Source organism: Nuphar pumila, chromosome 17, assembly GCF_984573655.1.
Source record: "Nuphar pumila chromosome 17, dmNupPumi1.hap1.1, whole genome shotgun sequence".
Classification (NCBI taxonomy): domain Eukaryota; kingdom Viridiplantae; phylum Streptophyta; class Magnoliopsida; order Nymphaeales; family Nymphaeaceae; genus Nuphar; species Nuphar pumila.
The window spans coordinates 69,617,575-69,638,757 of record NC_143265.1 but is presented as its reverse complement, the minus strand read 5'-3'; the positions used below and the strand labels follow the sequence as shown (position 1 = coordinate 69,638,757).

General features: G+C 38.0%; 1 protein-coding gene across 1 annotated transcript in view; it reads right to left on the bottom strand.

The window, feature by feature from the left end:
• The window catches only part of LOC149812135 (nuclear transcription factor Y subunit A-5-like), a 35,456-nt gene that overhangs the window by 8,875 nt on the left and 5,398 nt on the right, over positions 1-21,183 (bottom strand). The window contains exons 2-5 of the mRNA XM_089992801.1: positions 20,647-21,048; positions 7,131-7,243; positions 6,965-7,036; positions 4,787-4,954 (exon numbers count right to left, since the gene is read on the bottom strand). Of these exons, the coding sequence (XP_089848927.1) occupies positions 4,787-4,954; positions 6,965-7,036; positions 7,131-7,243; positions 20,647-20,935 (642 nt within the window). The 5' untranslated portion in view covers positions 20,936-21,048. The remainder of the gene's footprint in view (positions 1-4,786; positions 4,955-6,964; positions 7,037-7,130; positions 7,244-20,646; positions 21,049-21,183) is intronic.

Here is a 21,183-nt window from a genome sequence, read left to right as displayed (position 1 = left end):
CAACGTCCCAACACAAGGTAACATGCACTAGCTGCTGCTACTATCAGACAAGCGGAACCCCCATTGGTAGCAAAGTTCCACTTTCTGCACACTGTTCTCTGAAGTCCAGTACGACACATGCTAATATATTTCATACTTCCTAGCTCTAGTATGCCGAAAGGCTATTAATAGCCAATTTAATCATAAAAGATAATTTACTTAGGAAGAAGGTTGTAGAAATAAAAGCAGCATGATTCAAGGAAACAAAAAACATTACAAAACGAGAGCATATCAAATGCTCTGCCAAATCACCATGGGAAAATGCTCTAACATCCCCACCATCCCCCCAACATGGCCGCCAATGATGCCGCCAATGATGACATTATCAATACACAGTCAGATGTTAGAGAATATAAATATAACTATATATATATATGAGTGACTGAACACTTTATGTTCGGGCTCAACTTGTTTAGCTGAATGAACTGCTCATGGCTTGGCTTGCCAGCTATACAAACCGCTCATGAATGAGTTCATGGCAAACCGGCCCGAGCTTAGTCATGAGCTGCTTGGTTCCTTTACTAACCATATTCCTAACTGTGGCAAATTATCTGAATTATTTTGGCTTTTTATAAAACTGGTACTTGATGTACTGCATAATCGAGCTCTTTTGTTATCTACATTCTTTTTTATTTGCCTGTTTAACAATTTTTCATAAATGCAAACTTATGAAAGAGCTTCCTTTCTTTTTCTCTTTTTAATTTTGGTTGCTTCATCACAGTATATTAATAGATCTTTCACCTCTATGAATGATGCTTATTTAAAATTTTAAAGTGTGCATTTGTTAAATGGTTGCAATAAAAATGCGAATTATCATTTTTCTTGATGTATTATTTTTTAAATTCTTTACAGTTGCAACTTGCAATATGATGCATTTGTTAGATAATTACAACTTATATTATTTATTGTCTTAGACACATGTTTTATTTTGTCAATAATGACATAAATCTTATTTTTTGATAAAATAAAAATATATAATTACATTTTCGCTTCCCTTTCGATTCTTATTCGCTTTCCTTTCGCTTCTCACTCGAATCCTATGTTGCTTCCTTCTTCGCTTCTTAGATCGCTTCCGCTTCACTTCCGAGACGCTTCCTAGTTCGCTCCTAAGTCGTCCCGCGCTTCCCGCTTCCTAAAATTTTAGAAGTGACTCGCTTCCCGTGTCGCTTCCCACTCTCGCTTCCTCGACTGGCAACTCTGGTTTAAACCTCAAAAAATGTGTTTTTCTCTTTATCCTCTTGTGTAATCATATAGTCAAAGATAACTTCAACTTTCTTAAATCATTGAACTGCAAAAGTGTAATTGAAAATACTTCCCAGCTGTAAATTTGATCAAATGACTGTTTGCAATGGTTAGGAAATTGCAGCCTTTCAAATAGGAACTAGGCAATCCATGGTATTCTACAAAGTTACAGAGGTTCTACCCGCGAACCACACTGCCAAAGAGAAGTGGCACAAGGAAAGAGAAATAGACCGCAGCAACCCACAAAAATGAAACAGTCCCTTTGTGGCTAGCAGTAAGCCCCCAAATTGTGAGTGTGCAAGAGAGAGTCGCGTGGTGTGGGGTGGCATTGCAGGCTGCGCACTTAGGTGTTGTGCGGACCAGCACATGCAGATGAGACTGTTGGCTGCGGATGAGCGGAATGTTGATGAAGCAGTAAGGGGCGACATTGTAGAGTTGACGAGCGCCGTGAAGGAGTGCGACCCTTGGGCATGAAAGGGGTGCACCTTCTGAAGAGCCGAAACCCCCTGTGCGTGAACAAGTGCAATCCTTCATGTGTGAAGGGTTGCATCTGGCTAAGTGGCTTTTGGAATGGTATATAAGTCCTTGCATGGACTGAGTGTGGATATCTTGTATTTGTTCTTGTGCAAAGCTTAAGAAAAACAAAGAAGACATAAAGCCTTTTGGCTAAGTGTGTGCAAGTGAGTGAGTGTGCGCCTTAGGCAAATCAACGCAAGCGTAAGCCAACAGGATGGAGTCTAGCAAGCAAGTCCCTTAGACATGAGCAATGACTGCTAGTTTCCCTTGGGTTCGAGGAGTCTAGGCTGCACGTTGTGCATACTGAAGAGTGAAAAGTTTGCAAGCGTGACAGTTGGTATCAGAGCCAGGTTGGCTCTTTTAGGGCGTTGCTATGGCTGTGTTGGGAGAGTTGTGTGATCAGTTGACGCGAGTAGAGGAAACATTAGCTGCAATTGATGCACAAGTTGTGGCAATGTCAGAGAATATAATCACTCTCATAAATCAGGAAAGTGGATTTGATGCACATTATAAGCAATTAGCTGAAAGCATCGATGGCCGAATGAGCGTGCTACAGGAAGATGTGCACTCAGCCATCAAAGTTGTTCACGAGGATGTTGTGGTGCTCAAGCATGCTCTAGGGAGCATGGGTGGAACAGAACAAAGGAAGATTAAGGTCCCCGAACCGAAGGTGTTCAATGGCATGCAAAGTGCCAAGGACCTTGAAAACTTCTTGTGGGACATGGAGATGTATTTCAAGGTTGCGCATACCCTTGTTGGTGATCAAGTGACAGTAGCCAGCATGAATCTCCATGGTGACGCTAAGCTATGGTGGCAGACACATGCAGAAGGTGGTCCGGTCGGTGGAGATCCTATCTCCACATAGGAGGCAATGAAAAAGGAACTGAGGATGCAATTCATGACCACGAACGTTGCGTGGTTGGCTCGGGAGTCCCTTCGAAAACTCAAGCATACGGGGTCTGTGCGAGAATATGTGAAGCAATTCTCGACATTGATGCTTGATGTTAAGAACATATGAAGACAAGCTCTTCAACTTTATGAGTGGGTTGCAGACATGGGCACAGTCGAAGCTTCGGCAGCAGGTGAGCGATTTGAATTTGGCATTAGCTGCAGCAGATGCCCGGCTTGACTTTCGGTCGAAGGCCAACAATGATATGTCAAAGGTGAAGGATAAGTCTTAGTATGCTTATCGAGAGTTCACTAAGAAGTACCAAACGGAGGAAAAAAAGGTAGCAGGAAGTCAACTTCTTTCTTGGGTTCTTTCATCTGCGAAGGACCCCATCGGGACAAAGAGTGTCCATAACGAAAGGCCCTGAATGTGGCAGTCAAGGCCGATGTCCCTGAATCAACATCTGCTTCATATGGGCAAGTGAACCCATTACAGATGTTGAATACTTTGCAGAGCGAGAATTGCGCTCAGCCAAGACCCTAGCTACTTTATGTGCATGCTCGCATCAACAACACTCCTAAAAGTGTTATGTTGGACTGTGGGGCAACACCCAGTTTCATGGCCACGAGGGAAGTGGCCAGGTTGGGACTCACCTTGGAGCGAAGCGATGGTCGGTTGAAGACCATCAATGTGCAACCAGTCAAAGTCCATGGAGTGGTGCGAATGGTGCCCATTCAGATAGGAAGCTGGATGGGGTCGTGTGACTTGACTGCGGTTGAGATGGATGACTGTGATGTCATCTTTGGTGTCGACTTCTTCGAACAAACAATGGCGGCGGTATTCCCTCACTTGAAGTCCCTAATGATAGGCGATGAGAAGGCCCCGTCTATGGTCCCAATGATGTCTGTTGGACCTTCGGAGTTGTAGGTAGTGTCAGCCCAGAAACTGACAGAGGGATTGTGGGAAGGTAAAGAGACTTACCTTGCAGCTTTATGGGAAGTCGAGCAAGAGAAGGTGAAGTGGAGAAAGCCAACGAGCTTGTTGGATCATCTCCCCAATTGTGAGTGTTTATGGCAGAGTGACTCCATGGAATTGATGATGGGTTTGCCTAAGGCCTGCAGCTTGGCGAAATGGAAGGGCTTGTCGAGTTGGGAGAACAGTTGAGAGTGAGATGGCTCATCATGGCAATTCAATAAGCAAGTAGAGGAGTATCTTGTGGGTTCAACGAGGGCGTTGAACAATGCAAGTGGGGGAGGCTTGTAAGCCCCCAACTTGTGAGTGTGCAAGGGAGAGCGGCCCGATGTGGGGTGGTGCTGCGGGCTGCACACTTAGGTGTTGTGTGGACCAGCACATGCGGATGAGATCGTCAGCTGCGGATGAGCGGAATGTTGATGAAGCAGTAAGGGGCAACACTGCAGAGTTAACGAGCACCTCCTGTTCGTGAAGCAGCACGACCCTTGGGCATGAAAGGGGTGCACCTTCTGAAGGGGCGCAATCACTTGTGCGTGAAGGGGGCGCCCTGCCCCCCACCCTTGTGGCGTGAACAGGTGCAATCCTTCATGCGTAAAGGGTTGCATCTGGCTAAGTGGCTTTTGGAATTGTATATAAGTCTCTGTATGGACTGTGTGTGGATATCTTGTATTTGTTCCTGTGCAAGGCATCAAGCCTTTTGGCTAAGTGTGTGCGAGTGAGTGTGTGTGCCTTTGGCAAATGGATGCAAGTGTAAGCCGGCAAGCAAGTCCCTTTGAGTCCTTTAAACGTGAGTAAAGGCAGCTAGTTTTCCTTGGGTTCAAGGAGTCTAGGCCGCACGTTGTACATATTGAAGAGTGAAAAGTTAGCATGTGTGACACTAGCCATCCATTGTATCACATAAATCATTTTCTTCTTTAGTAAATATACCAAGGGCTACTCTTAACTATTTCAACCATTTTCAAACACCTCAATTTTTGTTACAAAAGACGATACTTGCGCCATTTGGTTATTTCCTAAGTTGACGTTTCACAGCATGAAGCCTAGCTTCCTCTTCATTTTTGTGTGAAAGCAATTTCAAAGATCAATGGAACATTCAAACCACGCATTGAGTTGTAAGTGAAAACATACCTTCCTGGTTTTAATCAGCTTATTTTGAAATTCCAACTTGGCCCGAGACAATCTCCGCCTCAGAATCCCTCGATACTGCTTTGCATTGACATAAACTGGCCCATCTTCTGCTAGGCCAAGAGGCAATGGCATTCGAGCATGTGACACCCCAAACACATAGGGTTGGACCTGGTCAAGAAGAATACATTTCAATTATAAGGGTAGAAGATACGGTACTAATTGCAGTTAGTAAAATACAAAAAACCATCAATGTGGCGATACTTCAACAGTATCAACTTAACCTCTCGCATGGTTCAATCCATCCCTTCATTACTTCTGACATACAATATCTAAAATTCTGCTTTCACGAAAAGATGTAAAGATGACAAGTTTGTCACCCACCTACACTCAGAATCTCTCTCCAAGTACTACTCTCAGGCAATAACATGCACAAATTGACAAAAAAGGTGGCCAGAAAATCTGGCTTGTTAGCACATATAAGTAACACTTTTTTGAAAGCAAAATATTTTGGCAAATTTATATGGACCATAAAAACAGAGAGACACAGTGAAAATAGAGGAAGGGAAAACTGCACAAAAAACAGCAACCTAACACTAAGACAATTTCCAAAGACTATCCCCAACATAAAGAACCACTTTAATCACCTAGGTCCATGAGATATATAAATTAAAAACTGATCACACAACCATTCATTCCTCCAGCCACTTACCAGAACCTACATCAATTTGAAAAGTTGTCAAAAAAATCTGTAGTCTTCAAAACACTCTGCACGTACAACACTATCTGCAATATGTTAGGGAGGACATGAAACTACCAGCATTCATGGACAGCATAACCTCCTCAGCGAAGGATTGTGCTTCCTGACTAATCCCAGTATGCATTCTCTTACCAATATACCTTACCTCATCGACCATCTCAATGTACATATTTCATCAAATTCAAGTGCTTACTATTCAGCTCACAAGCTCAATCTCATGTATGCATTCCTACTGAATCAGTTCCCATAACATATGATTGGTAGATATCAAAAGTACAATCAAATGCACCCGGAAAATAAATCAGAAGCAAAGAAAATCCACCAATCACAATAGAAGAGTACTGTAGTTTATGTGATTATTACCAATCATTTCCATGAGTAGTTGAGCTGGTAACATTTACATCGGAATTTGTTTCATTAATCAATTTAAAAACAATATTTCAGGTCACATTACAAAATAATGCCTTATGGAGCTCAAAAATATATATTCCATTTGTTTTAAGAAACCAAATCCTAAAACTTCAGAAAAACTAGGTTTCTGATCAAATGGACATAGTTCCATTGTCAATAACATGATTACTGCAAAGACTATCTAAAGTAAGAATGACTTAATTACTTAGATTATTGAACCTTCACAATGGAGAAAAGAATATGCACTTCATCACACTTGAGCATTCATTCAATTCTTAAACTACTGCATCTCCCAACCTTAGTTGTCAAAAAACTCAAAAGCATCAGGCAGCTCCTAGGCGTTCACCCCCCTAGGTGCTAGGCGTCACCTAGGGACCTACAGAAAAAATGATACTTAAAATAAAGATTCAGATAATATGGAAATATGAAAAATCTTAAACACTTTAAAAAACATTACTAAAGAAGAATATACTTTTCCAAAAATTATAAAAAATAAATATACGCATGTCATTCGTGTGTCACCCACCTATGTGCACTTTTGACTATTAAGCTCCCAAAATCCATGGTTGATATAAAAAGAAAAGGAAAAGATTTGGACAGTTATGATGCCAACGGAAGCTGACTAAATGAAAAAAGGATCTCATTAAAGTCAGTGAATATACAAACAATTTTTTTTTGGCAAGCTGGGGTTAGGCAGACCCCCACCAGTTATACAACTCGTACCATTGGGTTTTGAACTTGCAGCGTCCCAACTCAAGGTGACATGCACTAGCTGCAGCTACCAGACAAGCGGATCCCCCATTGATGAATATACAAACAGTTAAAAACTACAGTGAAAATGATTAAGCACTAGTGCATGCTTGTTAGCCCATATCCATTTATTATGTCTTTGCACCTAACTGGTTACAGACTTTGATGCACCAGATTTCTTTCATGATTAAGAGAGAGAGAGAGAGAGAGATAACTGACCACAAATGTGAACAAAGGAAGTAAAGATTAACAGAACTCACTTCCAGAGATGATCCATAAGCAGGTACTGCACCACTGAAGTATGGCTCCACATGTGGATATGCAATGCATGGCTGGAGTACAATCAAAGGAAAGAATGAGGAGACACAAAAAGAAACAACCATCAAAGGACATGAAAAAATCAGCTCCTCCAAATTGGTAACTTACATGGGAATGGCTACAATCCACTTGTGAATGTGGAAAGCTATATTCTGGAGTACCTAGAGATAATAATGACTTCATACCACCATGAACTCCCTTTCCATTAGTCTCATCATATCCTGAAAAGGAAAAATATAAGCTCATCAAGTTACAGAAAAATAATCATGGGACAGATACAGATCAAAGGAAATATTAAAGTAGTACTTAGTAGTACAAAACTTCAGAAAAAAATAGTGCAAAAAAAACCTTAGCACATTCCATATTCCAAGAGAACATTTGAATCAGATGTCCTCAGGATTTAGGAAACTAAGTGTTCCAATTTTCATAATATGGACCAAGTCAAAAAAGTTAAAAACCTCACTAGCCAATTACAAAAAGAAAGAACTAACAAAAATATTTGCACATGGTAATAACTTCAAAGATGCAATTACCTAGAAATCCCTGCCAAAACTTACTAGCTTACAGAAAGAAAGAAACAAATGTATAAAACCCTGGGCATTTGTGCCATGAGCATATTAACTTGATCCAAGACCAAAACCAGTATTAACAGAAAAATCAACTTTAAATGAATAAAAAGAAGAGAAAAAATCCGATAAATGTTAAACTTTCATTTACAGAGACTCAATACGGTAATGTTGTCAGGTTTAGTCTATGTCAAAGATAACATTTAAAGATTACAGGAAAATAAATATTGAAACCTTGAGCAAGATAGACAACATATACATATCGAAAGTCAAGGAGCTTATCCCCAGGCATTACAGGTGAAAAGACACATTGTATGACCAGAGAAAAGGGGAGAAAAAAAGAAAGGAAAAGAAAAACTAGGGATCATGAGATGATGGTCCATCACCAGCTCAGAAGCAAAAACAGTTTCCAGGAGGGTACCACTGCTCAAACCCTTCACAAGTGACGAAGTACAAAGAAAACGCAGAAACAAGATCAAATCAGAAGTATATGCATAGCTACCAGGCCAAAATATGTCCAGAGAACAGAACTGTTAATCTAAATATCAGCCCAGTCATGGATATCCAGGTGTAAGGCCTTAAGGGGAAAGATGAATCAGCGGATACACCAATAAAAATTGTCCTATATTAGCTAATATTAGGTGGCTGGTTTCACATCAACTTCATATAAGAATGCATTTTTACATGGTCAATTTAGAAATCAGTATATATGACCACAGTTGCCACAAAGCTAATCCCCGAAGGTATGTAACCAGACTAAAGAAGGGAGATATAGTTTGAGGCAAGCTTCATAATCCTGATTTCAAAAATGCATCAAAATTTAAAAGAGAGACTTTGCAAGAGAAACAATGTTGGATTCACTTTTCAAGCAAGAGTGATGGGTGATATTACAATGACAGGGTGTTCCATTGAATTATGAATTATTAAAATTAAGAATGTTATGCACAAAGATTCCAAATAAAGAGGGGGGTTTTTTCACTGCATTGAAGTGGATAAGACAAGAACATACACAAAATTATGCAGTTGATCTCTTGAAAAGGTGCGACATGGCTACAAACCACAAAAGATTCCAAGAGTGATGAATAAGAAGCTTTCCAAAGACAAAGATGAATTCACTAAACATTGAAAAATGAAAGCAGAGTAGGAGTGCTAAAATACCTAATGACATTGTATGCAGTTAACCAGGTATGTCAATCCCTACATGATACAACAATAGAAACGGAAACATCAAAAAGGATTTTGAAATATGTGAAACGGATAATTGGAAAATAATTTATTCCAAGAATGATTCTAGAAGCATGTAGATAGGATCAGTTTTAGATATTATGATGATGATCAAGCAAGAGATCCAAATTGCAGAAAATTCATTTTGGGTTAGTATATTTATTTGTGATGAAATTAATGGCATAGCAGAAATAGAAAGTTATCATAATATCCAGCATAAAGGTTGAATACCAGGCTGGAAAGAATAATATTTAAGAGCAAGAAAGCACAAAACTCAATGACTATTTTAGGGCTGAGAGTTTGGACCTCTGCAATATCCCCCATCAAAAAGTGCTATTGTGGTAGCGGTCAAGCTCATTTTTGATGATAGATTATACAAATACAGATGGATCATTATTAATATTAGAGCAGAAGAAAGAGTTGCAAAGTTAATTGGAACTGAACACCAAATTGCTGACATTTTCACGAAAGGATTCTATAAGACATGGGATAAATATTTAAAGAGCAACTTTTCCATTTTTAAACATGACGAACAACTTGAAGGGGGCTGATTAGACATATCTATGTCAGCATTAGGTGAAGTTAGATAGGTGATTAACTGTTAAGTTGTGTGTGTGTATATATATATATATATATATATATATATATATATATATATATATATATATATATATTTGTTTCATATTGTACATATATTCATATATATATATATGTATATATTTTATTTATAATGATGTAATAGGTAATACCCTATAGGGGTATTTTCATCATTTCACAGCATTGTAATAGGTTGTGCCCATTAGGGGTACTTTACTTCTTTTACTTTATTTTGTTCTTTTTGTCATTTTCTGTTTTTATAGGGACTATTTGGTCCAAATAGAGTTGTTGGGTTCTTTTTGGACTAGTTAACATAGAGTTGACTATCCAATAGAGCTGTTGGAACAGTCCAACAGCTCTATTTGAGACTACCTCTTGTGTATAAATAAGGGTGAACCCTCTTCTTGTTCTCCAATGTCTAAAGCATTTTAACTCACTTTGTAAGTATATTATGAATAAAATGTTATTTATGTTATTCTTGCTTTTGTGCTTTAATGCATGGCATTGCCCTTAGTGGTTGTTTGTATTGCATATGTTGTCACCTTGTATTATCCCATGGTGGACTTGTGCATGTGCACTTTGTGTTTGTGTTATTATAAGTCCTTTGTGGTTCTTGCATTTTTTTTTTCTTCATATTTCGTGACATGGTATCAGAGCGAAGGATTTTTTATCTTGGTATCTTGTTCAAGTTTGTGTTTCAAAAGAAAATTTTGGATTGATATATATAGCTTGGACTTGAGGCTCTCGTATTTTAGTACGTATCTCTTGTTTAATTTAAAAAAAAGGTATTTATATTATATATTTCCTTTCTTTTCTTTTCAAAATTTGTTTAAAATATTATGGTTATTTTTTGGATATGTAAAATGTGTTTTTTGAATTAATTGGAATTAGAGTTTTATGAAATGTCTTTTAATGAAATATTATTTTAATGGCTCTTGTGTTTGTTTCTTTTGACATTAACCCATAAGTACTCTACTCTTGAGCTCTTTATGATAAGTTTTTCATGTTATTATTATTTTTAATACAAAAAATATATAATTTTATAATCTCGTGTACGCATATATATTTATTTTGGGTTTCTCGGACACCATTATAATTATTGGTGACTTTATGCACGTGTCAAAGCATGTTCTTTGAATTCTGAATTCTATTTGGTGCTTTCATTGAGATGTGCTCATTAAGAATTTTTAAATTCTTGTATGTTTTATATCTTGAGTCATCATGATTTTAAGTTCATTAGTCAGGACATGGATGTTTTGTATGCCCTCATGAGATTGCACTATCGAGGTATCATCTTCATATTTATGTATTGTAGACATACATTTATGCATGTTTTATGTACCATTAATGATTATGTGTCATTTCGAAATTGTTTTTGGTATTTTGGGTTGAAAAAATAGATATTTTGGGTATTGTTGTATGGTCTCAAATTAAATTGAAATTAGAGTTTTATCTTAAAAAAAATTAAGTGAGCTATTGTTTGTTGGCTCTTGCGTAAGTATGATAAGTCAAAATATATTTTGGGTATGTTAGTATTTTATGTGAAATCATGGTGTTTATATGCATCTTTTATGTGTTCATAATTTTTTGTGGCTTTAAAGTTATTAGATTATTGCATATACACGAATTTTGATCTCTTTGTGAGTATCTATGATTAGTTGTACTTGTGTATACTCTTGATTTTCTATATGGTTCCTTAAAAATCTCTATATATGTTTTTGGTCATCTTTAATGTTGTATGCCATTGTTGTTTCGTAATAGACTTGCTTATATTGACCATTCATATAATTGCATATGATTGCATCATTTGATATATTGTTGTGCATATGATTGCACTATACTTATTCTAAAGTTTTCATCTACCTTTGTTGGATTTGATTTGAAACTTTGTTTTTTTAAATTGGTTCTTATATATGAACTCACTTATTTGGAAACTGATTTTTGTATGTATTGCCTCCTTGTAGTATTTGTTTTATCCATCACAGATTTTATATGATGCCTTATTTATTTTTGACCTTGTTGAACCAAAGTTGTTTGTTGGAGTGAGTTGTGTGCACCTCAATGTTTTGTCAATTTAGATTGTCGGCTTATAGTTTGGCTCTAACTAACGGTTGTTTGATCTAGTTCTGTGAGCGTGTTGTATCACTCATTTGTTTATTTGGCCATTGTTATTATGGAGGATTATAATTATGTTTATCTATGATGGTTGTCTATTTTGAAACCATGGTGTTTTGAAAGATTGTTAAAGTTGATAATCTTATTTTTCTTGATGACATTAGTTTATTTTCATTACAAGCTTTCTTACCTCGTGTGTTGCTCATATTGTACTTCTTATCTAAATGTCATTATATGTAGATAAAAGATGTTTGTTCACACCTCCGTGTGATTTTAGCCCATCATTGGCATTGTAATTATGCTCTTGTTATAGTCGCAGGTACATTTGTTTTGAGTGTCATTATATGTAGACAAGAGATGTTTATACACAACTTCGCATGTATCTTTAGCCCTTTAGTGACATTATGTCTATGCGCTTGCTCTAGTCGCTGATATACTTAATTTTTGAGGTTTGGAGCAAGGTTTTAAAACCCAGTGACTCGGGACTCGACTCGTTCTTTATTGACTCATGACTCGGCGGGTCAACTTGGTGACTCGGACCGGGTTTTGTTAACTTTTGGTTTTAAAAGAAAGACAATATATAAATTGTTATTTAAACATATAAAAGTTTGTAGAATGACTTAGTTACTAGTTTAATTGATTAATAAGTAAAATAACATCAAATAAAACTGATCTTAATTCAAATCTCACATTTACTAAAGAAACTACACAAGCAGGAACAAGTCAATTTTCTTACAAATAATCTTTAGCCGTTGGTGGCAATATCTGCAAATTGAAGACTTATTCCCAGATAAATGAAAAGCCAAAATGAATATTTATTTATGACAATTAAGAATCATAATCACATTACTTAGCAAAAAACTTGTCAATAAAATCTGCAAAGTGGATTGTTTGTATTATAAGTGGTACCATCGTGAGATCGACGACTTAGAGAAGAAAACTATGACAGGAAACATAGAGTGAGGGAACTTAGATAGTTTTGGCATTTATTACAGATGATTTGAAAATTAGAGATAGTGACAAAAGATGAATGCTTCCAAAACGTCACTTGCATTGTGACTGAATTTGTCAGCAACTTACTGTTAAAGATCAATCAGAAGCCAATTTGTTGAGGACTACCTCATTTTTGAGAAATCGTTTTTTGGTGTGGAATCACATATAGAACACATTTTCACTGCAATCAGGTGTTCTATCTTTTATGGTGAATGTAACCGAACATGACCTTTTTTTTACATGCTTTATTAGAACAAAGGTATTGCACTCTAATCATTGTGTAGCAGGCTAGCAGCATGGCAGTTGGAAAAATTGCCCATAGACTGTTACTAATTTTGTGATTTTATATTACGTTGGTAAGCCTATTGTTATTATGCTATTTGTTCTTTGAAAAATGAACACTTACAGGTTGTTAAATGTTATCAATGTACAGTAAGGTAGCTGACATTTACTAAAGAAACTACACAAGCAGGAACAAGTCTTTCAAATTTTCTTAAAGACGAAAGTGCCCAGAACTCGCCTGAGTCAAGCCGAGTCAGGCCGAGTCAACAACTGAGTCTTCGCAAACCGAGTTTGCCTTGTCGGGTTGACTCGTTGGAGGGCCGAGCCGAGTCAGCCGAGTCACCGAGTTGACTCGGCGAGTTTTAAAATCTTGGTTTGGAGGTCTAGTGAGGTGATTGCTTGTGGTGGTCGAACTATTGTTGAGATTTGCAAAATATCATTTCTTAATATTTGTGAGATTTTTAAATCTCTTCATATATTCCCCTTTTTTTAACTGCAAATTAGCATTGTGATTATGCTATTGTTCTAGTCGTTGATACACTTGTTTTGAGTGTCATTATATGTAGACAAGAGATGTTTATACACACCTTCGTGTGTGTTTTTAGCCCTTTAGTAGCATTATATCTATGTTCATGTTCTAGTCGCTGATATACTTGATTTTTGAAGTTTGAAGGTCTAATGAGGTGATTGCTTGTGGTGGTCGAACTATTGTTGATATTTGCAAAATATTATTTTTTAATATTTTAAATATCTTCATATCTTCCCCTTTTTTCAACTGCAAGGCTGATATCATCAAATCGGTGTTGATTTGCATATATTATTCCCTTTTGTTATGTGGGATTTTTTAAAATCTTTTCATGAAATTTTTAAACTTTTACTACTTGTTCTTCCTTGTATGGAAAAATGTTTATCGATAAAATTCATGCATTTCATTGATAACATGTACATATATATGCTTTAAAATTGTTATTTGGTCCTCTGTAGTTAAACTCATTATAGGATGTGTGAATGAATTTTAATGGGTTGTGATTTATGAGATTGCTCTCATTCATTATTATGTGCATTAAAAATATTGCATATATATATTTCTAATTGATTATCTTGTTCACATTTTTGTATGCATAAATTTAATTAACTCTTCTTTTTTTTAGGGTTCTTTTTTGAAGTGTTATACTTTATATGCATGTCGTTTTTAGCATAAATTAATGATTTGTTTTATTTGAAGTGTTTTTCTAAAAATTTAGGATATTATTAATACATGATTGTTTATCTCTTCTTGATAATTTAAATGTTCTTTAAGTGATTAAATTCTCTTGTGATCAATATTTATTTTTTCTTGAAAAATATGTTGATTATGGGCTTATGCTTGTCTAAAATTGTTTTTATAAATTTTATATTTGAGGTAGCTCCTCTTATCTTGCTTGAATTGTTACTAATGTTTCTAAAAATCTTAAAATTATTACTTTGTTCTACATGAGTGTTATTCTTGTTCAAAATATACATACTAGTTTTTTTAAACTATATAACTATTTGGTTAGGAGTGTAGTTGGAATCTGTGTTTTGTTCTCTCTACAGGTTCTTAAAGATGCGATGGATTGAGAAAAGAATATCTTTGATACGGCGTTTGAGGATGATCACCAATGAAGACATTTAAAGATTTATATTTGCAAAATTCTCTGATTTGTCATAAAGATGGAGACTCTCAATGAAGACACTTGAAGACTTGGATCCTCCCATTGATTCAGTTAGCGGTGCGAGTTTTAGAGAAACTAAAACTTGTTATTTGGCATTAGGGCTAATCTCCCTTAAATAGGGATTACCCAAAATTAAGAAATAACAAAGTAATCCACATAATTGTGGATATTCCAAAAAGGGAACCTAAAGACAAAATAAGTACCAAACAAGTACTCTGGCTACCCGTTCTAACACTCCCCCTCAAGCTGGAGCAAAAGCTTGACACTCACATTTGGTTCTGTAAGAATAGATTTAACCCACATCATTTCTGCAGCAGTGTGAGCCATAGCACGATTCTTATACTCAGCACTAGACCTTGTTACAACGGTTTGTTTCTTACTCCTCCAAGTAACTAAATTTCCTCCAACAAACACGCAGAAACCTGTAGTAGACTTCCTGTCCAAGACTGATCCTACATAATCAGCATCTGGGTACCCAACGATGTCAATGGTAGAGTTCCGCTTGAACAAGCGACCCTTTCCTGGAGCAAACTTTAAATACCTAAGAATCATCAAAGCAGCTTGCCAATGCACCTTGCACCTTAGTGAGCTTGTCCATAAACTGGCTGATCTTACTTACTGCCAAAGAAATGTTCGGGCGAGTTACAGTAACATATAGTAACTTCCCAACTAAAGATCGATAACTCTTACTATCGACGAAGTCCGCCTTCTCATCAGACAATGTGTACTTTGGGATCCATAGGAATGTTTGCAGGTTTAGACCCCAACAAGCCCGTCTCTTTCAACAAATCAAGGACATATTTGCATTGAGATAAAACTATTCCCTCACGGTTCCTTGCCACTTCAATACCAAGAAAATACCGAAGAGAGCCGAGAACTTTAGTGACAAATTGTTTCTGTAGATGAGTTTTAGTGGCTAGAATGTCAGCTTCACTACTTTCTGTTAATATAATATCATCTACATAGACAACCATAACCACTATTCCCCCACAAGATTTTTTAATGAACAATGCGTGATCTGATGTGGACCTTTCAAAGCCTACGGCAGACATTGCGTCAAATAATTTATGAAACCATGCACGAGGGCTTTGTTTCAATCCATAAATAGCTTTCTTCAATCGGCACACCTTCATACATTCCCCCTGATTCTCAAAGCCCGGAGGTTGCTGCATGTAAATTGTTTCGTGTAGATCTCCATATAGAAAGGCATTCTTCACATCTAGCTGACATAAACTCCACCCATTATGAACAACGGATAGAACAATGTGAATAGTATCAAGTCGAGCAATCGGAGAGAAGGTCTCAAAGAAATCAATCCCATACGTCTGTGTATATCCCTTCACAACTAATTGAGCCTTGTACCTTTCAATAGTCCCATCAGAGTGATATTTGATGGTAAACACCCACTTACATCCCACAATATCTCAGTGAGTGGGAGAAGGGACTAGCTCCCATGTTCCTCTAGATTCCAAGGCTTCCATCTCTTCCTACACAACTTGTTTCCACTGGGGATCTAGCAAGGCTTGATGATGATTGAGAGGAACAGTCGAAGCAGCTAATGCAGAAATAAAGTGTCTCATAGTGGGTCCAATCCGTGCTTCAGTGACCACCTTGGAAATAGGATGATTCGTGCAGGATCTCTTTCCTTTTCGTAGAGCTATGGGGAGATCATCTGTCATATTTGAGCCTTCATTAGTGTCATTCAGACTTTCTTCAAGAGAATCAGGTGGTGAAGGTTGATGGGTTGGAAGGTGTCGACGAGAATATACCTTGAGAGGAGCCTCCATCCGCGACATAGGAGAATTATTAGATGGACTTAGGGAAAATGACTCAAGATGAAAAGGAGGAACAGGTAAGGGACATGATTCACTTCGACCAGAGACTATGTCAAAGAGTTGTTGGAGTAGTAAGGAGTGGTCTCAGAGAACGTGACACATCTGCACTGATATACTCCTGTCTAAAAAGAGGGTCATAGCAACGATATCCCTTTTGATGTTTGGGGTATCCAAGGAAGATACATTTAATGGACTGTGGACCGAGTTTGTCCCGATTTAATCCAAGCTTGTGAACAAAGCATACACATCCAAAGATTTTTGGTGGGATACTGAACAAAGGAGATTGAGGGCTTAGAATCTGAATGGGAATTTTGTTTCCAATGGAGGAGGTGGGCATTCGGTTGATTAGATATCCGGCTGTCAAAACAGCATCCCCCCAAAAGGATCTAGGCATATTTGACTGTATCATAAGACATCGGGCCACATTTAATATTTGTTTGTGTTTCCTCTCAGCCACCCCATTTTGCTGAGAGGTGTGGGGACAAGTAAACTGGGGTTTAATGCCACGGTCCTTATAGAATTGCACCAGGGTCTTACACTTGAATTCAAGAGCATTATCAGTATGAACGGCCTTGACACAAGAATCAAACTGAGTCTTTATTTCGATAATCAATGCTTTAAGAATTAAGGGAACATCACACTGATCTTTTATGAGAAACATCCAAGAATCCACTGTAACAAGATAATAACGACACTTTGAGCGACTCAAGACTCTACTGGGACCCCATACATCAACATGAAGGAGTTCAAACAACCTTTGACTCGACTAACTCTGACTAGAAGGGAAAGAACTGCGGTGATGTTTGCCAAGCTGACAAGCTTCACACTGTAAATCGTACGAAGAAGGAATCTGAGGCAGTATCTGACGCAACTTGAGTAGAGGAAGATGACCAAGACGATGATGCCATACTGAAGGACTGGAATCCGACTCTAAGACAGAGAGAACGGCTACATCGAGTTGATGGAGATAGTAGACACCTCCCTCTTCATATCCTCCACCAATCCTCTTCCCCGTCAGTAAGTCCTGAAACACACAACCCACATGATCAAAAATGACTTTACAATTGAGCTCCTTGGCTACACGGTTAACAGATAATAGATTTTGGGGAAAAGTAGGGGCATGGAGTACATTGTGAAGCTGAAAACTAGGGGAAATAAGAATATCCCCTTGCCCAACAATGGGAGAGGAACTCCCATCAGCCAAAAACACTTTCCAGCTACTTACATTACTGATCGTAGAGAAGTCTCCCACATCCCCACACAAATGACGGGAAGCACCAGAATCAATGATCCACTTTTCTTAAGAGAGATCGGAGTATTACCTGCCGTGCAAGCTATCTCTAATGAGGACACTCCAGATATAGATGACTTATATGCAATAAGCTCATCATACTCGGCACGACTCAGGGTGACGGGTTCCCCAGAATTATCTTCCTAATCATCTAGGTCGGCTTGAGCAACTTGTGCCTTAGGAGCACTCTTTGATGACTGAACAGGTGGCTGCCCATGCTTATCAAAGCACCTGTCTTCTAGATGTCCCAGTCTCCCACAGAAGGAACACAGTAACCTTCCTCGTCCTCCAACACCACGTCCATGGCTTCTTCCTCGAAAGTTTTGGAAAGATCCCCGTCCCTTTTCGGATGACACAAACAAGCCTGACATAGGAGGGTCAGGTTGTGTAGAAGGGAAAGAAATAGCAAGTCGGCTTAGCCGATTATAGGCTTCAACCAATGTTGGAACATCAGCTCCTGTAAGCATCTGGACCTTCGCAACTAAATACTCAGGAGATAATCCTAAGAGGAATCTTGCCACCATCGTCCGTTCCTGGTGGACCCGCTGAGTATTACAACATAGGGGTCTATGGGCATTAAGCTTCTCGAATGCAGATTTAACTGACGCATAGTATTGGTCACCTTAATGCAACTGATAAATTTCTTGTTCCACCTGTAGAATGCGACTGACATTGGTGTCATGGGAGTAGGTCTCTCTCAGATTATCCCACATTTGTTTCGCTGTAGAGTAATAAATCAGTCCATCAGCAATATGGGGTTGGACATTATTCATAATCCATGACATTACTATATCATTGTCTTCCTCCCAAGTCGCATATTTTCCAACATTTTCTTTCGGTTCAGACTCCAAAAGAATGTGCTTCCGATGATATCCCGACACTGACATTAAAAAGGTACGCGACCATCTTGCATAGTTGGTTTCATCCAATTTAACAGAAGATCCAAACATAAAGGGATTTGCAAATGCCTTGTATTCAGTTGAAGCTGTCATTTTTGGTTCAGTCACTAGAGGTCCAACCATATGCTCCTTCTTACTTAATCTGCAAAAAAAAAAGATCGACACACAGATAAAACTGTCCACACTTTACGATCAACTCCTCGTCAACCAACGACCTGGCTGATCCACACTCGACTGAAGCAAACTGGATTCCACCACTTCTACATGCTGATTTTCAGCAACATCGACTGCAACTTCAGCCGTATTAAGACTTGGTTGCATCACCACCAATCAACCTTGACAGTGGTCATGACACTTTCAGATCGGTCTTTCATGCGACGGATCAATCACGGCAGAAGCAGCGGCGACCCCAGCGGTAGCGACGACAACAACGGCTTCCACAGCAACCGCGTCAGGGTCGCAGTTACAACAGTGGCAACGGCGATCGCAGCAACGTCGGTGTCTACGCACGAAGACGACTGCGGCGACGGCTGCAGAGGCGTCTTCAACAGCGTCGGTGGCGGTGGCGATGTTAGTCACCCAGGATGGGTGTGGTGATCGTATGGGTGTGGTGATCGTCTTCAACAGCTTCGGCGGCGGTGGCAATGTTAGTCACCCAGGAGGGGTGTGGTGATCGTCTTCAACAGCTTCAGCGGCGGCAGCAATGTTAGTCACCCAGGAGGGGTGGCTCTGATACCATGTTATCGGTGTGAGTTTTAGAGAAACTAAAACTCGTTATTTGGCATTAGGGCTAATCTCCCTTAAATAGGGATTGCCCAAAATTAAGAAATAACAAAGTGATCCACATAATTGTGGATATTCCAAAGAGGGAACCTAAAGACAAAATAAGTACCAGACAAGTACTCTGGCTATCGGTTCTAACAGATTCTTTTTTGTATTTCCAAACTTTCGGTATATCACACTGTAAGTTTGAGGAGTGTCAAGTTGTATGTATATATATATATATATATATATATATTGTACATATATATGTATATATATATTTTATTTATAATGATGTAATAGGTAATACCCTCTAAGGGTATTTTCATCATTTTACACAATTGTAATAGGTTGTGCCCATTAGGGGTACTTTAGTTCTTTTACTTTATTTTGTTTTTTTTTGTCATTTTCTGTTTTTATAGAGACTATTTGGTCAAAGACCAAATAGAGTTGTTGGGTTCTTAGAGTTGACTAATCGATAGAGTTGTTCAAACAATTGGAACAATCCAACAGCTCTATTTGAGAATATCACTTGTGTATAAATAGGGGTGAACCCTCCTCTTGTTCTCTAATGCTCTTCTAAAGCATTTTAACTCACTTTGTGAGTATATTATAAATAAAATGTTATTTATTTATTCTTGCTTTTGCGCTTTAATGCATGGTATTGCCCTTAGTGGCTGCTTGTATTGCCTATGTTGACACTTTGTATTATCCTATGGTGGACTTGTGCGTGTGCACATTGTGTTTGTGTTATCGTAAGCCCTTTGTGGTTCTTGCTTTTGTTTTTTCGCATATTTAGTGACAATTAACAACAGCAGATTATAACATTTAAATTAGGTATACCCCAACAAGGTTTCAATGTAAATCAAAATACTATTTTCTACCCTCCCCATTGGGAAATCTTGGCAGATAACTATTTCTCATGTTTTCTTCTCTTCTATTTTCTTCCTTCTCTTTAAATGGGTGAAGAAAATGCAAGTTGTCAACTAGGATATAGTAATAATTTGTCAACAGAGTGCAGGATTTCCAACAAAAATCATGCAGACTAAAAATAGAATAAATGTGGTCCAATATAACAGTGGATGATAAAATAAAGACAAGTTAAAATTAAAGAATGTCATCTGATATCAAGATAGGTCATATAACAAAACATCAATGGATGATGAGTTGTTTTCTTTTCTTTTTTAGAGAAAAACAGATGGTGAGTATTGAAAATATCTATCCAAATAGACCGAGTGCAAGGAAAAGACCAGGCAAATCTTATTTGCCACAAAAATCAGTTTCCATATAATGTCAATAAAGGCACAGGTAATTGTTCTAGCTTTTATTAGCTTTAAAACTGCATGGAAGAGGTATTGACTAATACCAAACTGTGCCACCATGAAGTCTCGCGCATTCCCACATACCACACCTTGCACATCATGCTGAGATTGACCAGTTGACTGACTAGAGGATGAGTCCTGGTCTTGCAATTGAACTCCATCTGGCTTGGAATGATCACACTGTTGTGTGGGAGATTCAATGTTCAGATTGAATGCCCTGACAAGAGAAAGATGAGGAACCTGGGCTCCAGTTGAGTTCCACCATAAGGGCAAGCAGGTAGATGTTGATAGCCCAGAACGTTGATTTGAATGTTTGTCTGTCAAATTCTGCATGATTGCCAATTTCGCTAAGAGTTACAACTTTGCAATACTGTCCAGGGCTTCCAAACAGGATAGCACCTATTGCAAATCTTGGCAGTAGTTGCACCTTATATACAATTGTGCACCTGTGTTAACAAAAATAAGCCCTTTAGCATTAAGAAAGTCAAACAACTGACTACCATGGTCATACTAACCTTTCAAAAAGCACAATATCATAGATGTAAGACTTGTAAGTTAAGCTTCTGAAAATAAAACAAAGT